The following is a 21,886-nucleotide window of genomic DNA, read 5'->3' on the forward strand; positions in this document are numbered from 1 at the left end:
GGCCTGATGGTGCCTTGCCCCTTGAGGAGGAAAGCCGCCTTCACTGACTGGTTCCCTAATACAGCTGCTGTCAGCTAGGCAGTGGGTTGTGCTCCAGACCTGAAGACACTGGGCAGCTAAAACTCCCAGAAAAGGCAGCATTTTTGGCAAACTGGGTCTTCTTGGGAAGGAGTGAGAGCTGCTAACGTGCTTCAATACGGCGCATGATACAGCATATGGCACATGGGTTGTGAGCTGCCAGCACTTGTGATTCCTGCCAACTGCTTGTCTTCCTCCAGTTTCATTCCCACTTTAACAGAGATGAAAAGTAGTAGAGTTGAACTTTGATGGCAGTGGGATTTGGCCCATCCCCTTCAGCAAAACAAATTGGAATTGTTTCTAGGGAGAGGTGGGAAGCAACATGGCTTTGAAAAGTGCTTGTGAAGCAAAATGTAGGCAAGTCTGCCAACTGCTGTTTCAGCTGATGCATACAGCAGAGGCTTTCCATTGTTTGACTGCAAGCTGCTACAGAGGACTGGAAATCAGTCCAGCAGAGCAGTATCAAATACAACCAACATACTGGCCACACTGTACTCAACAGCTCCTAACTGCATAGGCAGGGTGGTTACAAACATGGCAGCGCCAAACTCCCCAGCAGCAGCAGACAATATATCTGGGAGGTATAATCAAAATTTTGCAGGTTGTCCATTAAGAAGAACCCATTCCCTGAGAGGGTGGAGGTTTACAAGACTCAGAGGGACAGAGCCAGTGGCTGCCCTGACACAGGGCTAGGCAGAGCCCTGCTGTGAGTGGGAGTTGGGCTGGAGGCTCCCAGGGACCCCCCACCACCACTAGGGCTGATGAGCTCTGCCAGACACATCTAGAAAGCACAAGGGCTAACAGACAGGGTCTGAAAAAAACCCTAACATATAAAGCCAGCCGTGAAGAAATGGTGAAAAACTGGAACTGTAAACTTCATTCTGCATAGGGTTCACCACAACAGGGTTTTCTATCCCTTTGTGACTCAACTTCAGATTTAAAAGTCACAGAAAACCAGCTTTAATTGGCATATTTAGACAGAGGATAAATATGTTGTGTTTTCAAAATAAAAATATAAAAAGACAAATCAAATCTTGCTTCAGCCAGTACCATGCTCCTAGGAAGCACAGCCAAGCATAGAGGTATGTGCCAGCTCTTCAGTGACCACACAGAATACTCAGTATTACAGTTCACTGCGTGTTTATTATGCCTGTGGCTGCATTCCTGGTCACCAGAGAGCTGCACCAGGAAAGGCTTGCTATTTTCTGTCCTTTGGAACAGAGCAAGGGTTTTAATGACCATGCAGCACCTGGCATAGAAAGTAATCAGGTGGAAGATTCGGATCTAGTATTTTAATTGTTCCTGCTCTAAGGGCAGGCATTCACAACTTGCCTTCCATGTAACAGTTGTGCATTTTTGTGTCTTTGACCACTAAGATCAGCATTCTTGTCTGATTTGGTTCTTGTTTGCAGCTCGTATTCATCGGTGTGATGGTTTCTGGCAATAGCGTCTCAGCTCCACACCTGGACAATGTATAAGTATAGAAAAACTTTATTTTCCTCCCTGTCAGCAAATGGCTCTCTGCTTGTGCTCTACCATCACCTGATTCTACCAGAACTTTGTTTTGGTACTATAGCTTCTTTTCTCTAAGATGCCCTATATGAACCAACCATGAAGGCTTTTACATTCATCTTCATGAGCTAACTTCTGCATTTTCTTTCTGCTTTTATTTCTTTCCCTTTTTTCCTCACACACATTTCTTGAAGTCATGAGTGTAGCTGTCAGAGCTGTAAATCAACTGTAAGAATAGATGTGAAACTGCTTTGACCATATTAACTGTGATCAGAGCGCTGGATGCTAAAGGCTTAAGATAAGAAATGAGATCTTTTTTTTGTTTGCTTGAAGAGGCAATTTATAAAACTAGCAAAAGAAAAACTGTGGCACCTATCTCCTGCTCTCTCTACATCAGTCAGCATCAGGTGATGCTTTGGCCAAAGTCAGATTACAGAGACAAATCATGTGAAATATAATTGTCTGTAGAATATGGGAGGTAAAAATTCATAGGGACAGAAACCTCATATTACCACCCCTTGATTTTAAATTGCATAAGGCTGTGCCTGCTGCTTAAAGCAGGAATTCAGAAGCTGATGCTATCCTGTTTCTTTCCTGGCAGAAAATACGTCTCTCAGCTCCTTTCCACAGCGGGTAAGCCAAGCCTGCCATCCACATCTCTTTTGCTGTGACTGACTCTCTTCCTCTTCTTTTTCAGTGAGGAAGAGAAGACTTGCAGAGTTGAATGGTCCTATTTTTCCCAAGTGCAGAACTGGAGTGTAGTTCCTGCTATGGCGGTCATTCCCGGTGATCTGTGCTACACTGTGGAAATGTAAAGGCAATAAGTGCCTTGACGGAGTATTTGTGGTGCCTCGGTTGTTTTATGCACTAACAGTTTATATTAACTAGGGCTGTAGTTGAAGATTTTATCCAGTAGGACTGTTGATGTTTTCTGTAGAGTTGGAAACTATTCAAGCCAGTAACAACCTGCCAATTTTATGCAATCTCAGTTTAGAGTACATCCCAGTGTAAAAGTGACTCTTAATTAACCTGGCACCTAATTTTTCTATAAACTTCCTGCACGGTGTTTCATACAGCTATGATGTGGTATGCATTAGTGAAAGATACAACTATTCCACACAAAGTATAGAAGTATTAAAAAAATACTTTATTTTTTTTTTTTTCCAAAATGTTCTCAACTATAGAGGAACTAGTTTAACAAGCACTTCAACTACCCGGAAACATGGCTGATTTCAAGAATTGTGAATTACAATTTTTACCAACATTTGCTGAGTCAGTTGAAGATGATGTTTCAAATGTATCCCTGTTTCTTAGAAAAAATTGAACTCCATCCCCTGGTTAAATGGAACTTAAAAGGCCACCAATTATAAAACAGTCTCAAAAACTGCGTGGTTTAAGATGGGCTGATATCTTTCTGTCCTGTGCATGTCTGAAGAAAATCGTCACCTTCAGAGATGCAATGCAAATCCTAACCCCACAGAGATAGCCAAACTAATCGGCAGACCAGAACCCTCTCTTCTGATCCCCACTCCCTTCAGTCTCATGATGTTAAAAGCATGTGTCCAGTTCTTCACTGGAAACAAGCCAGATTCTCTCTCTCCACTGTTTTGTCTAGATGACCATTTCCATTATTTAAATTTCATGCTGCTAGGGATTGATTCTTTTACTGCCATCTCTAATGTCTGCATAGATGCAACAATAAATGCTGTGCCCTAGAAAACCTGTTAAGTGAAACACCCCAACTCTGAACGTAAACTGTGTATCGGCTGACAGGTTTTTGTCAGTCTACTACCCATCCTCTAGCCTGGGAGGAATTCCCCACAGGCTTGTGTAGCTCCCAGACATGCAGTGGGTTGGACCCAGCATTATCCCATCCAAAACTGCTGCTATTAACGTGGGCGGGATCCTGCTCAGTAGGCAGTCTCCTGGCAGAAGCATTGCCACACTGAAGCTTTACTCTTGGTCTGATGACAACATGTCCTAGAAAATGTTCTCAATTTCTAGAAATCTGCCGGTACACATCTGTTAAGAGTGAAGTTTTGCAGCCTTTTACACATATTCCAGCAGAAGTCCCACAGATTTCTTCAGAGCTTGTGTGCAAATACCACCCACTATTTAGCTCTGACCAACAAAGCAGAGAAACTCTGTACTTTCAGCAATGTGGGAAACTTTGTTGCTCTTCAAATCTTAATGCACCAGTGGTGTCAAATAAAATGCTTCACTATAGTTTCTTCACCCAACCCTGCAAGTTTCGTATCAGAATATGAAAGAATACAGAAGAAAAATACTTGAAAACATATTAAAAAAAAAAACCAAAACTGGCAGACAGCCTCTTTCTTCCATATGCGCTGCAAAGACTTCAAAACAGTCAACTAAATCATCAAACCAAAGCCACAGAATTTCAGCTGAGCCATCCACTCAGATTTGCATGGTACAGGCTCAGCTCTTCCATTGTCTTCAGAAATGTAAATTAATCTTACCCTGGGAAATCCTGATGGCACTAAGAAACTCAGACATGCAAGGAAATGCAGCTGCAGAGCAGGGCATGCCACCACTACAACAGCATTTTTTTCTGAAGGAAAAAAAACCAGCCCTTAAAAAGGAAAAAAAAAAAAAAGCAAGAACCTGTCCTGTGTTTCACTGCAGCAGCATCCAAATTATCCATGCAGCCCAAACACACATTAAGATGGCAGGATCACTCCCAGTTCCTCAGCTGATCCTTATAAGAGCTGCTTTGCTGAGAGATGCATATGAGCGCTGAGAGCTGTGCAGCAGAGACCAGGCTGTGCTGAGAAGCATCAGGCTTTGTGGTGAAAGGCATCAAGCTGTGATATTTAGGAGCAAGGGATCACTGTTAGTCCCAGCAGTTCTTCAGGAAAAAGCAGAAGCCATCTGCTGACTGCAGCATCTGTCAGTCACAGCCAATCCTGCTTAACTCACCTCTCCTGGATTTAATGTGCCTTCTCTCAGGCATTATCACTGAGGTGCCTGCATCCCAGCACACTGCATTTCACATGGCAAGTCTTATTTGTGTTAATCTGACAAAACTAATCCAGCATCCAGGAAAGCTGCTGCTGAGCTCACCTGCAAGAGGGAGGCTAAGGATGCCTGTTACCCCCCTCCCCTCTCTGCAGCAGAGAAAATGTGACTTTTTAGGCCTCCATCTGTACATCTCAAGCCCTTCTCCTCCCTTGCCTTAATGCAGCAAGGACCAGAAGAGGCCCCATGGCTCCCCTCTGCCTTTGAGGTAGAATCTCCAGCTGCCAGTTCTCAGGGGAATTGTACCTTGTAGCCAGGTCTACCACATGGCAGACAGCTTAGCTAGGTTTCAGCATTTACCTCTGCAGGATTGAGCACCTCCAATGTAACGGGTGAAGTGTATTTGTGCAGTACTTTAAAAGATGGAAGCACTAAAGGTTATAGATCATCATAGGAATTTCAGAAGTTTACATATAAAATAGTTGTTGCCATTCTGTACTGATACATGATACAGAAACAGCCTTCTAAACAGATTACAGTGTTACAGACTTGCTGATAGACATAATTATAAAATTGTAGAATTTTAGCCTAATACATGAAGAAAAGAGAGTATAACATACAAGTTGAAGCACTTGAATCAGTGCTCTATACCAGGCCTGCAAGGAGAGCTTTGCATGTTTTTCCACAAATGTTCCAGTCCACAACAGCAGGTTAACTGGCCAGCAGAACTTGGGAGGCAGATGCCAGGGGACCATGGGTACTGCCTTAGACTTCTGCTGAAGATGTCTCCTAACATAAATTTTCCAATTTCTTCTCCAGTATGGATTACGCACAGATTTGCTATTAAATACTATCCTAGAAAGATTCTCAAAGGAGACGTTCATAATTTTCAAGGTTTTGCTTCATAAAAGGAACAGTCACAAAAACAGTTGCTGAACAGTTCATTTCATGGTAGCAATACTGGAAGTAAGAAATGCTTGCCATGGCTTTAATGAAAGCAATGCCCATGTCTTTAAGTTCTAATCAAGCCAGCGAGGCCTTGCTGACTTCATAGCACTGTGGAAGAAAGTTACAATCTATATGAAAATAACATTGGCCTAATTGTCATTAAGCAACTGCAGAAACCTGAGTAAACTGTTTTCTTGCTTTTAAAAGCAGTTGCCAGTAAAAAACCCCAACAAACCAGTAAGTGAGTGTTGTGGTTTAAGCCCAGCCCGCAGCTACTCGCTCACCCACCCCTACCCCAGAGCGACAGTGATTTTGATTTCCTAATGACTTAACTACTATTCAGTACCAAGAATGACAGTAAGTTTCAAAGACATTTTCCAGTCAAGACACATCTTATACACTATTAATAAAACCTTTCTGTACATTCTACAGCATCAGGCACACAAAGCAGCAAGTGGAGACGTGTCTTGAGATCATATGCTATAGATCCTTTCAAAGACAATTTCTCCACTAATAGGAGCTAGAAATCACATAAACATCACACACCTTTTGAAAACCTCAACCCATGTTTACAAAGCAGAAACACTCCCTAAATCTTGAATTATTTAACTTGGATAGAGGATCTTGCATCTCCTTCTGGCTATTGCTGACATTTATGCACGTATGTCAGCTTCACTTCCGGTGCCATAATGCTGGTATTTTGACGGTCTGTGCTCCCCTCTCTGTGTGTCGCAGTTTCAGCATGCTCCAAACTGCTGGATTTTTCCTAGTGCAAACAGAGCTCAGCCCTGGATATTTCATGGGCAAGTTGAGGGAAACAGTTCCCAGGGAGACAGAGCACTGGAATGAGGATTACTTTTCCTGTTCATCCTACAGGTCACACACAAGTATGGCTGGGCAGACACTATCTGTGGACTTTTGCCCCACTTACAAGAGGGCTCCTTATGCTGCCTTCAGCCAGTTGTACACAAGTTAAGCCAGTGACATCAGGTAACTACCCCTTGCTTCTCACTGGTATAAAGCAAGACACACATGCAGATCACGTGTACGTGGAAGATACCTTTGACTCTAATCCAGTCACATACCCACATCCAACTGATACATCTGTTATCACACCCTAGCACTAGTTGTTGAAGCAAATGCACGATCAGCGGAGAGGTTAGACAGATCCATCTCCATACAGGAGGAAGAGAATGGTATTGTTCTTATGTCCCTTCAGTTTCTTTTGAATTGTGAGCAGCTGTGTCCCATAGCACACAGTCTGCTCCAAAATCCCCATGGTAGAGGCCATGCTACAAGACTGTACCCAGAGAGAGGAATCCTGTAGTGCTGGTGATGGGTTGGGCACTCTGGTAATTTACAGTCAAGTAATGGATGGTTTTCAGGGCATAGTCTAGGCTTAAAGGCAGTGTATGAACAAAACTTTCCAAGCCAACACATTTTCACGATTTCCAAACCTAGCTGAATAAAAGAGAGGGATCTGATTACAGAAGCCATTCACATTAGCACATGTCAGATTAGCTAACAAAACAGCTTAATCTTTTCCTGCATCCAGTGTCCTTTGTGAGACATGTTCAATAGGTACCCTTGGCCGTCTCCGTGTACATTCACATTCTTCCTTAAGTGTCTGTCCTGAAGCCCTTGAAGTCACCTTAAGCTCTTTCTCTTGACAAACGTGACAGCAAGCTGTAAGACCTTTGTTGCGACAACCTGGACACGTCAGGACAAGCTGCTGGCAGTGCTGGCTGGAACAGAGTTTATACTGGTCCCACAGTGTCCCACAGTATCTGCATGCTGGAGGGAGGAGGAAAAGAAAAAGTTAACACCCACATTTCCCCATCTGTCCCCCTTGCAGAGGGTTCTCTGTGGCACCATGGGACTGCAGTCTCTCATTTAAGTTGCTATCTATTGTCATCCAGGTTTTTAATTCTGCTTTAAATCAATCCTTTAGAACCTAGTTAATTTTTAAACTTCTGATTTTGGTGTAAAAAACTTAGGACAGCTGTCCCTCAGGAAAAGGAAAAAGTGCTCTCTAGCACTTCCTCTCAAACTGATTAGACAGATTTAAAGATTCTTGTTGCCAAGAGGAGAAGATATGCTGGTGGTAATTAAGCCAGTACGAAGGAACGTTTCCTGATGGGGAGGGAGGAGCCATGGGACTTCCTTCCACCTAAAAGCAATGGCCTGTGCAGATGGGGTGTTATCTGCAGTCCTGGCAGAGTCCCTCTACATCAGACAGGTTTTAACACTTTAACTGAAAGCTACAGCACAGTTTAGTTATACCATCAAGAAGGTGCCTACCCCAACACTTCCCCTTGAAACTTCTGCAGGGATGGCTATGATGTATCCAGAATGTGTTCTGTTTCTATAACAAGCCAGGTACCTTCAAGATGTACATGGTAATTGCAGAGGAGGAATGGAAGGTGATGCTGAAAAAAGTTACCCACTCAGATAAAACAGCGCTGCTTCCTAAAAGAGGCTAGAGCCAAATTCCACGTATTTTTACCTGGCAACTGAGAAGAATACATGTATTTCATTTGCAATATCTGAAGAGCGACCCCAGACAGAAGACCAGCCAATGTTCTCAATAAGTTCAACCAGAAGTCACTGAAATTCTACAGGCTACAGAAGCTTTTAAAGCATGAAAATAAAGTGCTGTAGAGCTTAGTGCCACCACTCTCCCAGTGCCTGGCAGTCTGTGCTGATGTTCTGTGAGATTACTGGAGCAGAGAACAGCTGACAGCGGGAGAACTATTTAACACGTTGGTCACTTGGCCAACCTCAGCCTCATCAGCACTGTGGGCAACAAGTGGGTAACAGCAGTAGTGCCTGACATACACCTCCATAGCTGCAGATGGCTGATAATAGCAGCTGTTCTGCAGCAGATACTTCCTTTTATTGCTCCAGTCTTAGGGAACTGTTTAGTGACCCTCTCTCCCTTCTGTTTTATGTGTTAAAGCCATTGAGTTGGTAATCATCATGAAAAGTGACAGCACTAAAAGATCAAAGCAAGTATGAGGAAGAACTACACAGAGCAGTCTGGCTGCCCCTATCCTACACGTCTCTGGAAACGACTGCAAATAGCTTCCCAGCCTTCTGCACTTTTATTAGGTAGTCCTACCTGAAATTATATCTTCATTGGAACAAATGGCGTAACGATCATCAAATACAAACAGCTTTCCTCTGTAGAATCCATCTGGAAACTCTTCCAGGTACTTGTGAATTCCACCTTTTAGCTGGTAAACCTCTCTGCACACTGCCTGTTTAAAGCATATTAGCATAAAAGCTGAACAAAATGGCAGCAATGGTGGCATGTCAGAGTTCCCAAAGCAAATGTTGTAAACGCCAGGGGTCAATAAAAAGCAGCAGCTTCTCAGTGACCATCAGGTGGCACCATGTGCACCCACAGCTCTAGGCAGTGCCATCAGGGATTACTGGGCACCGTCACAATGCTGGCTTGTTGACATGATCCCAAATGTACATTTAATGTCACAGTCAGAAAACGGCTGGTAACCTCAGCTGAGGGAGGTTTGCTGCATCACAGAGCAAATGCTGTTGAATCTCTGTGAACCACTGCTTATTCTGTTTTTATGTAATAAGCTGTTAGCAGGATAATTTTTCAGGGTTCACATTGGTGCAGCAGAGAGAAAGCATCAAGGTTTAAATCTCTGAAGTACATACATATGTGCCATTCCCTTGCTCCTTGAGGGAAGAATCAAGGAGAAGAGTGGGATGGAAAGCACAACTAGAACAACACAGTTTGCTAGATTTAATTCCACAACACTGGGAAAGCTCTGACTGGCTGATTTTCACCACTCCGAGATGCTCAAGCTGTGCAGTAATGACCACAGAGCATAACCTAGGCAGAGCTTGTGGAAACGCTGCAGCATGCTCTCAAGCCCTCCTAAAACAATGGGCAGGGCAGACTTCTCAGCAAATGGGTTACATACTTATTTTCACAGAGCAATCACTGCTGTGACACTAGTCTATGCAGATCATTCTGAGCTGCATTAAACTACCCATGTCTTTGACAGACAGCATGAGGCAAGTGTGCGTCAGAGACATTTATCTCCCCACCTGCTCACTGAGCAGTATGTGCTCACTAAGAATTTACCAGCAAAAGAAAAGACAGCTGCCCCTGAAGAAGTCTCAACTCCTTGACACTTGTGCCCGCAGAATGACATCTCACCTTGCTCCGCAGGTAAGCAGAGCCTCTTTCACAACGAATCCCACCTGTGCAGTACATCAGGACACGCTTGTCTTTAAAAAGCTCCAGGTTTTCATCTATGTAGCTGGGAAAATAGCTGAACTTCCTGATATCTGGAGCCAGACAGCCCTGGAAATGTCCCTGCAATAACAACAGATAGCCATGTGACTGGTTACAAGCAGTCTTACATGGTAAAGTCTGTGCCTTGAACTGGAGGAAGTAACAAACCTTTGGGCCAGAACACTCAGCTCACTGCAGCAGGTCGTCAGCTGCATTTATACATCAAAATACCTGTTAAAATCTGTATCAGGATTCTGGATACAGCATGTCTTCTCATCCAAACATAAAAGAGGGAGTTAAGCAGAACAGAACTGCCAAAGAGAGGAGGACAAGCCATAGCAGTGCAGGAGAGCTGGTAGTGTGACAGCAGGATGCCTCTATTTTTATGACATATGGGACAGTGCAAAAATGCTGAAATCCTTACAAATTACGCTACTTTTACTTCATGGTAATGATATGGTATTTACTGCTAATGTTGTATGGACCACTTTGTCTTCCTGCCCCAAGCTGTATAAGAACTTAGCCAGGCAGGCTCCATGCTGAGTCACTGAGCAGGTCCTCTGCTGTTTGCGCCTAATATTCATTACTAAATTGAACTCTGTACATGTTACAGTCAATCTGAAACATGGAATCTCTTCTTCCAGAAAGGTTACACCCTCAGAATGTGAAATACTTCCCCTGAGCACCTGTAATACACTGCAAGAAGCAGGCAAACAACACTTACTATTTTACTTTCATAGAAGTTCCTACAGTCCAGCAAGATGGTATCGCTTTGTCCTTGACTGGCTTGAGACAAATACTGTTCTACTTCTCTGTGAAATTCCTGAGGGGATAAATGGATACCTTTAACCAAAAGAAAAAAAAAAAAGGGAAAAAAAAGTAAGAGAAATAAGTGAGAAGCAAAACTATAAAACAATATTACATATGATCTCACTGATCCCGATTCTCCTCAGATTTCCAAACAAAAATTTTCTGTGACAGTTCACAGACTTCATCCCAACTCAACCAGTCGTGTTTATCCATGTTTGGCCTCCTACTGGCAAATGAAAGAAAACACACTGTTCCACATGACAGAAGCAGCAGCAGACAGGCGCCTGTCTCTATGATCTTTGTTACGTCCCCCTGGCAACTCTTACAGTTGTAAAAGAAAGAGTGCAAAATGTTTCCCCTCCCTTTGATCATCTTTCATTACATTTAGACACACAAAAGCATACAGAAATGCACCTTTTAAATTAAACTCTTATTTGTTGATAAAAACTGAAAATTTCCATAAGCATGTATTACTTTCACTACAACTTCTACTTACATAAAGTTTCTCAGCTTTCACATTGCTTGGGACTTAGGAGTCCAAACCTACTGAAAAAGAAAAAAACCTCGTGCACCAAAATCCCTCACTTGATTAAAAAATAACCCTACAAGCAGCCTGCCAGAGTAATGTGAACCATCTCCATAAAATGCTGTAAAATAGGACAAAAAAGGGAAAAAAAAGGAAAAATATCCAAACGTACATCCCCAAAACTGCCAAGAAATGGGGGAAAAAATAATCCTCTACCAAAACTACGAAAAGATGCTGTAGAAATTTAACACCACCAAAAACTCTTGGTGGAAAAAAGAGACCCGAACTGCTCTGTTAACTGCTGTTCTCTTTGCTCCTGCTTACCACCTACGTGAGTGTCCTCATAGCAGATGCACAGCCAGTAACATCTTATCAGGCATAATCCATACTAAGCAGCTACAGGTTACAGTAAACAACTGAAGCCTGTGTTAGGGGAGTGGCATGAACCTGATGCAGAACTTGTCTCTGGTTTAGTGTAAAAGGCAGGAGCATGGCTCCTAACATCAATACAAGTAAAGCCAAGTCAGCAGTCCCTAAGACAGGAACATGTATATACTCAACTGTAAGCTTCAGCAGGATTCTAGAATTTTGTAAAAAAAAAAAAAAAAAGCTCTCAGAAGCACCAGAATCCACTGGATCCATAAGAAGACTCCATGCAAAGCTGCTCTTCCTAGCTCTTCCTATACAGCTTGGTTCTTACCACAAGCTAACCACAAAGAGGGAGCATTGGAGCTCTTTATATGGTGTAATTTCTGAGCAGCCTCAAGCACATACAGAGTATTTAGAACAAATACACATATATTCATGCATTGAAATGTCTTTCCTAACCATCATACATAGTTTCACCCTACATCTACCTTTAGCAGATATCTAATGACTTACTCCCTGACTAAATTACAAGGTATGTCCCTAACCCAAAACAAGATAACTGCTTGATGTCATTTGAATTATTACTGTTTCCCACAAAACAGAAAGTTAATTTTAAAGTTTTCTGAGGCAGCTAAACACTTAGCAAACCAAAGCCTGGGCCAGCAATTTTTCTGCACCCATAACTTTTGACTACCATCAAGAAAACGTTTTCTGTATCTATCATCTGTGTCCCGGCCACTGTGAAGAAGGAAATGCTTTTGATGAAAGTACTTTATTCTTCACTTACCTCTCACTTGGGTGAGAGACCGTATTTCTCATTAAATCAACTTACCAGTTTCTTTGTAAGACACTGTCTTTGGATCAATGCCCATAGGTACAATTTCTTTGAATACTCCAACTCGAAGGTCTGGGAAACAATGAGCTCCTCCTGCACTGCTCTAGGAAATTAAACACAAAAACAACCCACCAAAATTTGCCAGGTGTCAAGATTAAAATTACCCACTCACTTTAATTTCTACAACTCACTAGAATGTGAAGGTGTCTCGGTGGCTGAGGGAAAGAAATCTCTCCCACTGAAATGCACAGTCTAAATCCTGAGGTTTAGGCAGTGGACCCCTACCATGACCTGGCAGAGAGGTGTCTTAGGCCCAATGACTACTCTGCCACTGAGACAGGCACCATTTGGCATGAAGTGTGGAGTCACTGAGTAGTGTGAAGGAGAATAGATCTTAGTCAGAAACAATGTCACTAGCACCTATCGTAAGAAAGTCAAGGCCCCTACAGAGCATACTGACTCTGACAGGAATATTAAATAACCTCCTCCAGTAACAGATCATGTTGACACATCTGGGCCTTGCAGTTCTCTTCAGCCCCTCTGATGCCCGACACAAGCACAACTAGGCCTCCAGTCATGACATGTGCAATGGGAACTGCAGTGGTTCATGGGTGTGAAAGAGACATATGGGAGGTCAGCCAGGCTCAAGATTTGTTAACAGCCGAGTCTGACACCCCCCACCCCACCAAACTCAAGCACAAGATCTCCCCTTTGGAGACACGCCCACTGCAGGCAACAGGAAGTGAGAATTTCTGCAGGGCTGAGCCTCAGTCATGGCTTAGGCACTATCAAGATATAAACACTCAAACAGAAGTGCAGTGCTATGCAGCACTGACACAGCTATCACGGAAAACAGTGTGCAGCAACTACAGTGGCCACTGAATATTTCATAGTCTCAGGTGCAATTTTCACTCCTCTTTCTCCATGTCTTCATGGCACAGGGACCTGAAACTCCCACTTACCTGGCTATACAGCATATACAGAGGAACTGTGAGTCAGAAATACCATCGTGTACTAATGCATGAATGTTGATGCCCAGAGAGATCATGCAGGGTTGGAGGTTTTGCCAAGGTCAATGTAAAATTCCATCCCTGTTCTGGTTCTGGATCTACACATGACTGTAACAGGTCACATTTACTCTTGAAATTCAGCCAAGCACAACAGACATTAGATAGAACCAGCACTGCAGCTCTACATGGGATTTGAGTTTCACAAGTTTTACTAACTCCTTTGACTTAGCTATTTATGGGGGGAAAAAAAAAAAAAAAAGTATTCCCTGCAAATAAAACTGTGTGGAAAAGAAAAATTCTATAAAAGCAGCAGCTTTCCTTTCTCACAGAGAAACCAGTACCTACAGTGCTGGGACAGCAAAAGCCTACCAGAATCCCATATGGTGCCAGCCACAGCTGCCATCACCATCTGAAGACAGCAATCAGCTCATATGCTCAGGCTCAAGCAGAAGTTAGCACCTCTCTCCTTCCAGTTAGGCACTTACGGGAGTAGGGAGAAACCTCATGACTCTGCCTGCGTATTTTCTCTAGAAGACATCCAGTTCATGGAACTGACAATGCACCTATATGGACCCCAAAGCCAGCATGAGCCTAAACCAGTAGGCTTCAAGGCAAGGATCTCAAATCAGGGTGAAGAGGCAAGTGTGGGAATAGTTTGCTTGGGTAAGTGTACGTTGTGATGCCTTGGTTTTGGCAGTCAAGTTGGAGTAAATGCTTGTTGAAGAATGGTGGGGCTGAAGCACACTTCCTCATTTACCTGTGCAGGGGGATTTGCAGCAGCATCCATAGCTGCCACAGCTTGTAGTAGCTGCTATCACTGCTTGTGATAACTGCCACTGCTGGTGAAAACCAGCAGACAGCTAAACAAAGAAAGGTTAGGAACTTTTGGCTTAGGTCAGTGCTGGGAGAGCGGAACTGCTAGAGCAGAGGTAATACTACCAAGAAGCAATGTGCTTACTTCTCAAAAATTAAATGTGCTGCATTAACAATGTACATGTAGAAATTATATTTTCATACCTTGAAATCCTCTTGACACAAAATGTCTTTGAACAGAGGCTGGGAAAGCATAACTTCAATGTAGAGACTGGTAGCTACTTTGCTTCCACCAACTGTCCCATTAATCCCTTCTGAAGCAACTCGTACCTAAAAGGCAAGAGGAGAAGCTGGGGCTAAGGCTTAGTAACAGCAAAAACAGATCACAGTGAAAACAGCAAAATATGACTGGGTGACAGAAGGCAGACACAGAAGTATGTTCAGAAAAGAGACTACTAGAGAAGGAAGGAGGCAAGGGGGCAAAAATGGCTATACTGAAGTTGAACATAAACAAGACAATAAATAAAATAGGAATAAAACCCGAGTAATCACTTTTGAGCCATTTCAAAAGAATGACACCAAGACAGTCAGAAAAGTTTGTGCAATAAACAGAGAAATGCTAACTGCTTAACAGGCAAATCCTGCAGTCAGCATTAAAATTCTCACTGGAAGTCTGCCTCAGGAATAACAATGAGATTGTGCCCAATGACTCACAATAAAAATGTGAATATGCGTAATATTGCATGTAATATTAAATTTCAGTATGAGTCATTTTATCTCCAGCCCTGACAAATTAACAAAAACTCTGAAGTGGTGGGGGAGAAAAAAAGATTGAATATAAGAGGTGAGGAAAAAAAACCTGGTTGAGAATGCAAATATTGCCACCTGTATTGGAGATGAAAAAAAAAAAAGAGAAAAATACCAACTACCATATAATACAGCTGAACAAGAAAGAAGTAAATGCATCAGGACATTTCACCCCCAGACCTGTGCAAACATAGAACAGGGAAGGCACCTACCACTGGCAGAGAAAAAGAAGCTACTAAGAAAGACAAGTCAAAGATAGAAGTAGTCTCCTGCTCTGAGTTGCCCTCTTGAAAAATCCCTCTGCCCACAGATAGCCTGAGATCATCAGCTTCATAAGGCTAAAATTCACCTTTTCCCACAGCCTCGAGAGGCCAGATGGATGAGCATTGTTAACCTATGGTGCTGTCTAACACGTCAGTTGCTCTCGTCTCATTCCTGACCATATGGATTACTGCTCCATGTAGTGATTCTGACTGGAAGACCATTGCACTTTGAGGAGTTAGTGATACATCTAACAGTGTACATAAGCAAGCCCAGACCCTCTGCATGATGCTGTACCTCCAGCTTGGCCTTCCAGCTCTATTATGCTGCACGTATCCTTTAGTCACAGAATAAACCCAGCCTGATAATCCTAACAGAAATGCCTGCATGCAGCTCCCTGTCGATACCAGCAATTGTACCCCCTGCATGTTCTTGACTTTATCTAAAAGTGTGTCAAGAAGTTTTGTGAATAACCTTTCATGTTAGACAGTAGGAGTGATGAAATTGTTTTCCTATTAAAAAAAAATAAATTGTAACAGTTCAAATTATGGAAATGGAGCAACCCTTGCAAGGACAGGGTCTGCACAGTGTGCTGTGCATGATCAGAGGCTTGCTCAATGCTGCACAACTCAGGGTTCCCAGCATCAAAAGGGATAAGAGATTATCTGTATTATTTTCTTTTTGTTTGCAGCATTAACTCTTAAATAGCATTTTAAATGATACTTTACAGAGTCTGAGTGCCTTTCTTAAAGGGACCACAACAGATTAGCACCTGCTGCTGCAAAACACTTAGTTCTCCACATTCCCCATTGTCCTGCACTAAGCAAACCATTGTTAAGAATACCACCATTGCTTAAAACCTTACCTTGCCAGTGAGATGCAGATGCTGGCACAGAGCCTTTTGCCAAGCACAGAGTTTTTCCGGATCCTTCACCTCACAGTAACAGTAATACAGAAGCACTTCTCCCACCTTGCTGTTCATAGCATGGCAAAGATGAACAAACAGGAGAAATAATGTTAAGGTTGAAAGTATAAAAAATATACTGTTAGCAGTAACCATTCAAAACGCACACAATTATCTTCTGGCAGATGCAGTGAGAAAAACAAAACAAACAAACTTTGTGGAGGGATTAGCATGGCTGGGTTTGATTTATTTCAGAGAACAAATATGAACTAAAAAAACTCCACATTCCTAGTTCTCGAGACTGGTTACAAAACGAACTCTTCTGTGCTGGATGGGACATCTCTGCCAGTAGCCTGTTTTGTGCTATACTCAACTTTCTCTCAACACATAAGACACAAGAACTGCTGTTTTCTGTGTACACAAGTGTCCCACTAAGCACCTGACAAACTTGCACTTGAAAATTCAAGTGCTTGAGCTATCTAAATTTAAAAAGGTAAAATTTTCAGCATTACTGTGTGCGCTGGCATTCTAAGCAGCACCAGCTGAACTCCAGCAATCATTTTCATGAACCTCCTTATTCATAACTAATGAGTCCTTAAGGTTCTTGAATGAGCAGAGAAAAGGAACCTGTGCAGAGAACACCCTGCTGTTCTGCTCTTTTCTGTTATGGTCCTTCCTTATACATCTAAGCTGTTGAGTGACATCTGTACAGGTCTGCTTTAACAATGAGGGATGATATAGCTCTGACAGTTCAACCCTTCAAAGTTCCCATCTTTACCATAAAAAAAATGCAGTGTATCTACTTCTTCAAGTGGTAATCTTCATGTTTTCTACAGGCATGAGCAGTTGTGAAAGGAAATAAAATAAGCCAAGTGACTCCTGGAGTGTACCTGCACCTATGAATCTGAAGTATCTTACGAAAGTATCCAAAGCATCTGGAGATCTAAAGAAATATCAGGGAAGACTTCTTCTGTACCTTAAAGTGTCACTTGGCTAAATGTCATGGTTTAAACTTGGCCAGAAACCAAACACCATACAGAGGCTTGCTCACGTTCCCCTCATCCAGGGGATGGGGGGAGTGACTGGAGGGCTAAAGGGAAACTTGCAGATTGAGATAAAAGCAGTTTAATAATTGAAATGGAATAAAACAATAAGAGAAAGTACAAACAGGTAATGCACAATGCAATTGCTCACCACCCACCGATACCCAGCCCGTTCCTGGCTAGCGATCCCGAAATACCAAGATCCCACAATCGCAATCCTGGAAGTGATAGACAACTTCCTCCTCCCTGGCCAATCCTCCTCTATGTACTGAGCATGATGTTACGTGACGTGGAATATTCCATTGACCAATTTGATTCCAGTGCTCTGGCCGTGCTTCCTCCCAGCTCCTTGTACACCTGTGCATGGGCTGTTGGAGAGTCTCTGAACTCTTAACAACTGAAAACACCAGTGTGTTAACAGCATTATTCTTGTACCAAACCCCATACTGAATCCAAAACACAGCACTATTCTAACTACTAAGAAGAAAAAATAACTTTGTGCCAGCTGAAACCAGGACGCCGAACTCCATAAAAAGTACTGACAAAAGATAATAGCAAGCGTAAGCAGCCCAACACCCCACTCCCAGCCAGTACCGGACCTCCAAACTACCGAGGCCCTTTCTTACCTTGTCAGTTCGTCATAGCTAAAGTGGCTTGTGTCCGGGAGTGTACAGGAGATCTCAGGACTGCTATAAGGGTGCCCATGGAGCCCGTCTGCGCGGCCTGCAGGAGCCGGGCCGCTCGAGGGACCCGCTTCAGCGAGCGCCTGCTTGGCAGTCAGCCCTGTCTGCTGCGCGGCGTCCGCCGGCGCTGCCAGCAGCCCGATGTCCCCAGCGTGCTGCAGAGCCACATGCCTGTGAATGCCGGAGAGCTCCTCAAACGCCTGCCGGCAGCACCGCCACCGCACACCCTCTCCGCCGGCGGGACACCGGGCTGCAGCCGGCACCTCTTTTGCTTTGACGAACAGGGAAAAGGCCTGAAACGCACCACAAGCGCCGCCCGTTACCCGCGCTGCCGCCGCTGCCCGGGATCCCCCGCCACCCCCCGGGCCGGCAGACCCACCCCGAGGTCCGCCGCGGCCCCGCCCGCGGAAACCCCTCGAGGCGAGAGCGGCGGCACCGGGCGGCGGCGCCAGCCTCCGACCCAGGCGGGCCTCCGACCCACCTTCCTCCGGGCGAAGGCGCGCTGCTTCCTGGCGGCGACAGCCTCGGCCGCGGCGCTGCCCCGCGGCGACCCCGGGCCGGGCGACGGCGCCTCGCCCGGCCGCATCTCCGCCTCGGGCGGCCGGCAGGGCCCTGTCGCCCGGGCAACGCCCGCCTGCCGCCCCGCGCTGCCCCCCCCCCCGCCCCGGAAGTCCGCCGGGCCGCGCGCGTACCACAGAGCGGCGGGCAGAGCGGCACGGCGCCGCGCGCCCTTTGTCCCGGAAGCAGAGGGGCGGCGGGCTGCGAGCGGGCGGTGGAAGATCCGCGCTCCCCTCTGGCCCGTGCGAGGTGTCCCGGACCGGCGCCGCCAGCGCCCCGTGCCCCTGACCGCCTCCCGCCATGTCGCGGCGGCGGCACAGCGACGACAGCGACGGTGAGCGCCGCGGCAGCCCTCTCCCGCCCGCGGTTCCTCCCATCCGCCCCGCGCCGTGGCGGAGGGTGCGCGGGCCGGGCCGTCCCGCCGCGGGAGCGGGGTTTGGGCGGGATGGAGGGCGGCCGGGGTGGGGGGCTCTTCGGCGGTAACGCTGTGCTCGGTGTGTTGGAACAGGGCAGCCCCACAAGAGGCGGAGGACGTCTGAGCCGTCGGAGATCGAGGAGAGGCTCGAGTCACTCATCTGCAGGGTGGGAGAGAAGGTAGGCGGTCGCCTTCCGGCCAGGGCCGGGGCCTGGCGGCAGCTCCAGAAAGTTAAAACTATCATTCCCCCCTACCCCCCCCGCCCCGCCTCTGTGTGTTGTGTGTTAGCGGTTCGAGTATAGTAACCACCCAAAAAGAAACGATTTTTTTTTATTTTTATTTTTTTTCCCGGTGAGGTAATTGGAAAATTGCCAGCTTTTGCAAAACGATGTGCTAAAACGGGCTTAAACATTAGTCTTATATCTCCCAAACAGTGATGGACAGACAGTGAAGAGTTATCACTTTGTGTCTGTAGGTGGTGTTGCTGGTTCTAGGCTGCCAGGGATGATGAGGAATTAACTTGGTGTGCTCTGTGGCACAGGCTTCAAGGCCTGACAGGATTTGAGGCTAATAGAAAGGGGGATAAAATGATAAGAACAAAAATGATGGTGCAGTGAAAAAGAAATGAAAGTCGTTTGTTTCATGCTGCATCGTTAATCAAAGCTCAGTCACCTTATCCTGAGGCAGCATTAGTTCCTGTATCCCAGGGGAGGAGATAGGTGCAGCTCTTCTGAGGAGTAGCTGCTCCTTCTTTCAGACAAGTAAGAGTGGTTCTTTACTGCTAACGGAACTGAATCGTTGCTCTGAAAAAGGAGGTGACATAAGAGGGTGCTCTTGCCCAACTTCCTTGTCTTCCACATGAGAGTCAGGGGCTGGTTCATATTGCCTGGTTGATGATCAAAATTTATTTTTTTTTTTAATTTTAGAGTAATTCATCTTTGGAGAGCAACTTGGAGGGCCTAGCTGGTGTTTTGGAAGCTGATCTGCCAAATTACAAAAGCAAGATACTAAGAATACTATGTACTGTGTACGTATGCGGGAGGTCTGGGAATCTGGGAGGTGCTGTCTTCTCTGTGCGTAAATTTAAGTGGTTAAGATAGTTCAGATGCCAAGAATGGCTTTAGCTCTTGAGTGCTGTTACAGTGTAGATTGTACTGTACTACAGTGTAGTTTGTTTTACTGCAAACAAAATAAATAAATAAGCTTGTTACATACTAGGTATAATTCAGGGAAAACACCTCTTTTACATTACTTTGACATGAAATGTGTACGAAGGCTCAAAACAGAACAAACCTGAGCTGCACTCAGTAGCAATGAGAACACAGTGATGCTGGGCAATATCCTGTTTCCCAATGAAATCCTTAAGAGCACTGAAGCTATTGGCTGCTAACACTTATTTAGGCTTATTAATATCTGTGCTGTTTTCTCATTGCCTGCTCCTCTTCTCTGTCAGTGAGATGTTCCTGTCTTTGTAAGCCCATTCACTAGAGGAGGGAGCTGGGAACACGAAGAACTGAAAGCAGCCTCTCCAGTGGCTGACAGTTCTTCTTCCTCTCCCTAGCAAAGTGCAGGAGCAGAAGTGCCCTGCCTCAGGATCACTGAGTGGTGTCTGAGGGAGGGGTTGTGCAGTGTAAGAGAAGTGTGAAGAAGGGGTGTGCTGAAGAGGGAGTGTTCCAGCCCTAGCCCCCTAGCCTGTGCTATGGTTTTAGATACCTAAATCTCTTTTCTAGCAGTGATTGTTAATGTAAGACAAATAGTACTTTTTTTTTTTTTTTCCTATAGCAGCAAGACATTTCTGAAAGTATGGGGTTAATTTACGTGCTACAAAAATGGCTGAGGAAAAATAATTCTTTCCAGTAGGACCTGGCCTTCCCTATGCTGTGCTTAAAATCAGTTGGGATCAAAACTTATAGCATAAAATGTGTATGCCTTTTATGTAATCTTGCTGATGCTGTATCAAAATTATTTCTAAATTATGAATTTAACTACTTGCATCCTTGCATAAATTCTGTCACTTATTTGGCCACCTCTCTGGAATGCTCAGCAATTAAGCATAAATAAAAAGCCAATACCTTAAATGTACTCGAAAGTGGCACCTACCTTTCTAAATTATGGTAGTTTAAAAAAAAAAGGTCCGTAAATATTAATCATGGGATAGGACTGTAAGATCACACTAGCACTTTTTTCTTTCTTTCTTGTAAGACAAGTTTAATTTACAATAAGCGGATTGTAAGATGCTCTGCAGTTGCCAGTTGGCACATGATGAATAAACAACTAACACCATGTTTCTTTTCCTGTGTCAGTGCACGTCTGTTACCAGAAAAACTTACTGTTTACACGACGCTAGTTGGGTTGCTGAATGCCAGGAACTACAATTTTGGTGGGGAATTTGTAGAAGCCATGATTCGTCAGCTTAAAGAATGTCTGAAAGTCAATATGTATAATGAAGCTGTGCATTTAGTAAGTCGGGTTTTGTTTGTTTTACATTATTCCTCATTGTTTTTCTTCCCTTCTTTCACCTTTTTGTTCCAGAAGAGTTGGGCTATTCAGTGTGTATTACAGTCTCTTTTGGCATCAGCATGCAGTGCACTGTAGATATACCAAGAGGAAATGTATGTTATGTGAAAAATGTTTTCTTCCTCAGGGGAGAGAAATCATATTACAGTTGCAAAATTGACTTCCAACTCTATTTTCCCAGTGAAAAATTAATTTGTAGTAAACAGAGGTGCTCCCCCACACCTGTTCTACAGTCAAATGTGAAAGATAGATGAAAGTCATGCACTTTTATTGTGTTTAGAGGTGTATGATTTTTTTGTGGCTCCCATGGAAAAAAAAAAAAAAAAAGAAAAGAAAATGAGCAGTCTGGTTCTTAAAAACTACTTTTGATGGCAGTTATCAGGTCTGTTTTCATTCTGATAATATGGGATGAAGATCAAGCAGGCAGTTTTAAGTGCTGTCTTTGAAGCCATTTGCCCAGCTCTTGCTGCTTACAGATTTTGCCTGCAAGAACCTATTAGGATATCAGTGGTGTCTGATTTAGAAGCCCAGTGCCAAGCTCCCTAGCTTCT

General features: G+C 44.3%; 3 protein-coding genes across 9 annotated transcripts in view; 2 read left to right on the forward strand and 1 right to left on the reverse strand.

The window, feature by feature from the left end:
- TMOD1 (tropomodulin 1) overlaps nucleotides 1-2,854 on the forward strand; it is a 28,424-nt gene extending 25,570 nt beyond the window's left edge. For all 6 annotated transcript variants that reach the window (XM_074931605.1, XM_074931606.1, XM_074931603.1 and 3 more), the window contains one exon: nucleotides 2,288-2,854. In XM_074931605.1, the coding sequence (XP_074787706.1) occupies nucleotides 2,288-2,352 (65 nt within the window). In that variant the 3' untranslated portion in view covers nucleotides 2,353-2,854. The remainder of the gene's footprint in view (nucleotides 1-2,287) is intronic.
- TSTD2 (thiosulfate sulfurtransferase like domain containing 2) lies at nucleotides 2,717-18,478 on the reverse strand. Its single transcript, XM_074931599.1, has 9 exons — nucleotides 18,327-18,478; nucleotides 17,789-18,138; nucleotides 16,081-16,189; nucleotides 14,352-14,477; nucleotides 12,322-12,427; nucleotides 10,509-10,627; nucleotides 9,707-9,865; nucleotides 8,639-8,777; nucleotides 2,717-7,311 (listed from the first exon to the last, which is right to left on the reverse strand). Exons 1-9 carry the CDS (start codon nucleotides 18,429-18,431, stop codon nucleotides 7,052-7,054), a joined length of 1,473 nt encoding a protein of 490 aa, XP_074787700.1. The 5' UTR covers nucleotides 18,432-18,478; the 3' UTR covers nucleotides 2,717-7,051.
- Nucleotides 18,479-18,599: 121 nt separating this feature from the next.
- NCBP1 (nuclear cap binding protein subunit 1) overlaps nucleotides 18,600-21,886 on the forward strand; it is a 32,120-nt gene continuing 28,833 nt past the window's right edge. The window contains exons 1-4 of one of the 2 annotated variants that reach the window (XM_074932324.1): nucleotides 18,600-18,737; nucleotides 18,912-18,997; nucleotides 19,745-19,845; nucleotides 21,122-21,278. In XM_074932324.1, coding sequence (XP_074788425.1) covers nucleotides 18,704-18,737; nucleotides 18,912-18,997; nucleotides 19,745-19,845; nucleotides 21,122-21,278 — 378 coding nt within the window. In that variant the 5' untranslated portion in view covers nucleotides 18,600-18,703. The other variant, XM_074932325.1, reaches the window with a different exon arrangement.

The sequence above is a fragment of the Athene noctua genome, chromosome Z (genome assembly GCF_965140245.1).
Source record: "Athene noctua chromosome Z, bAthNoc1.hap1.1, whole genome shotgun sequence".
NCBI classification, from domain to species: Eukaryota; Metazoa; Chordata; class Aves; order Strigiformes; family Strigidae; genus Athene; species Athene noctua.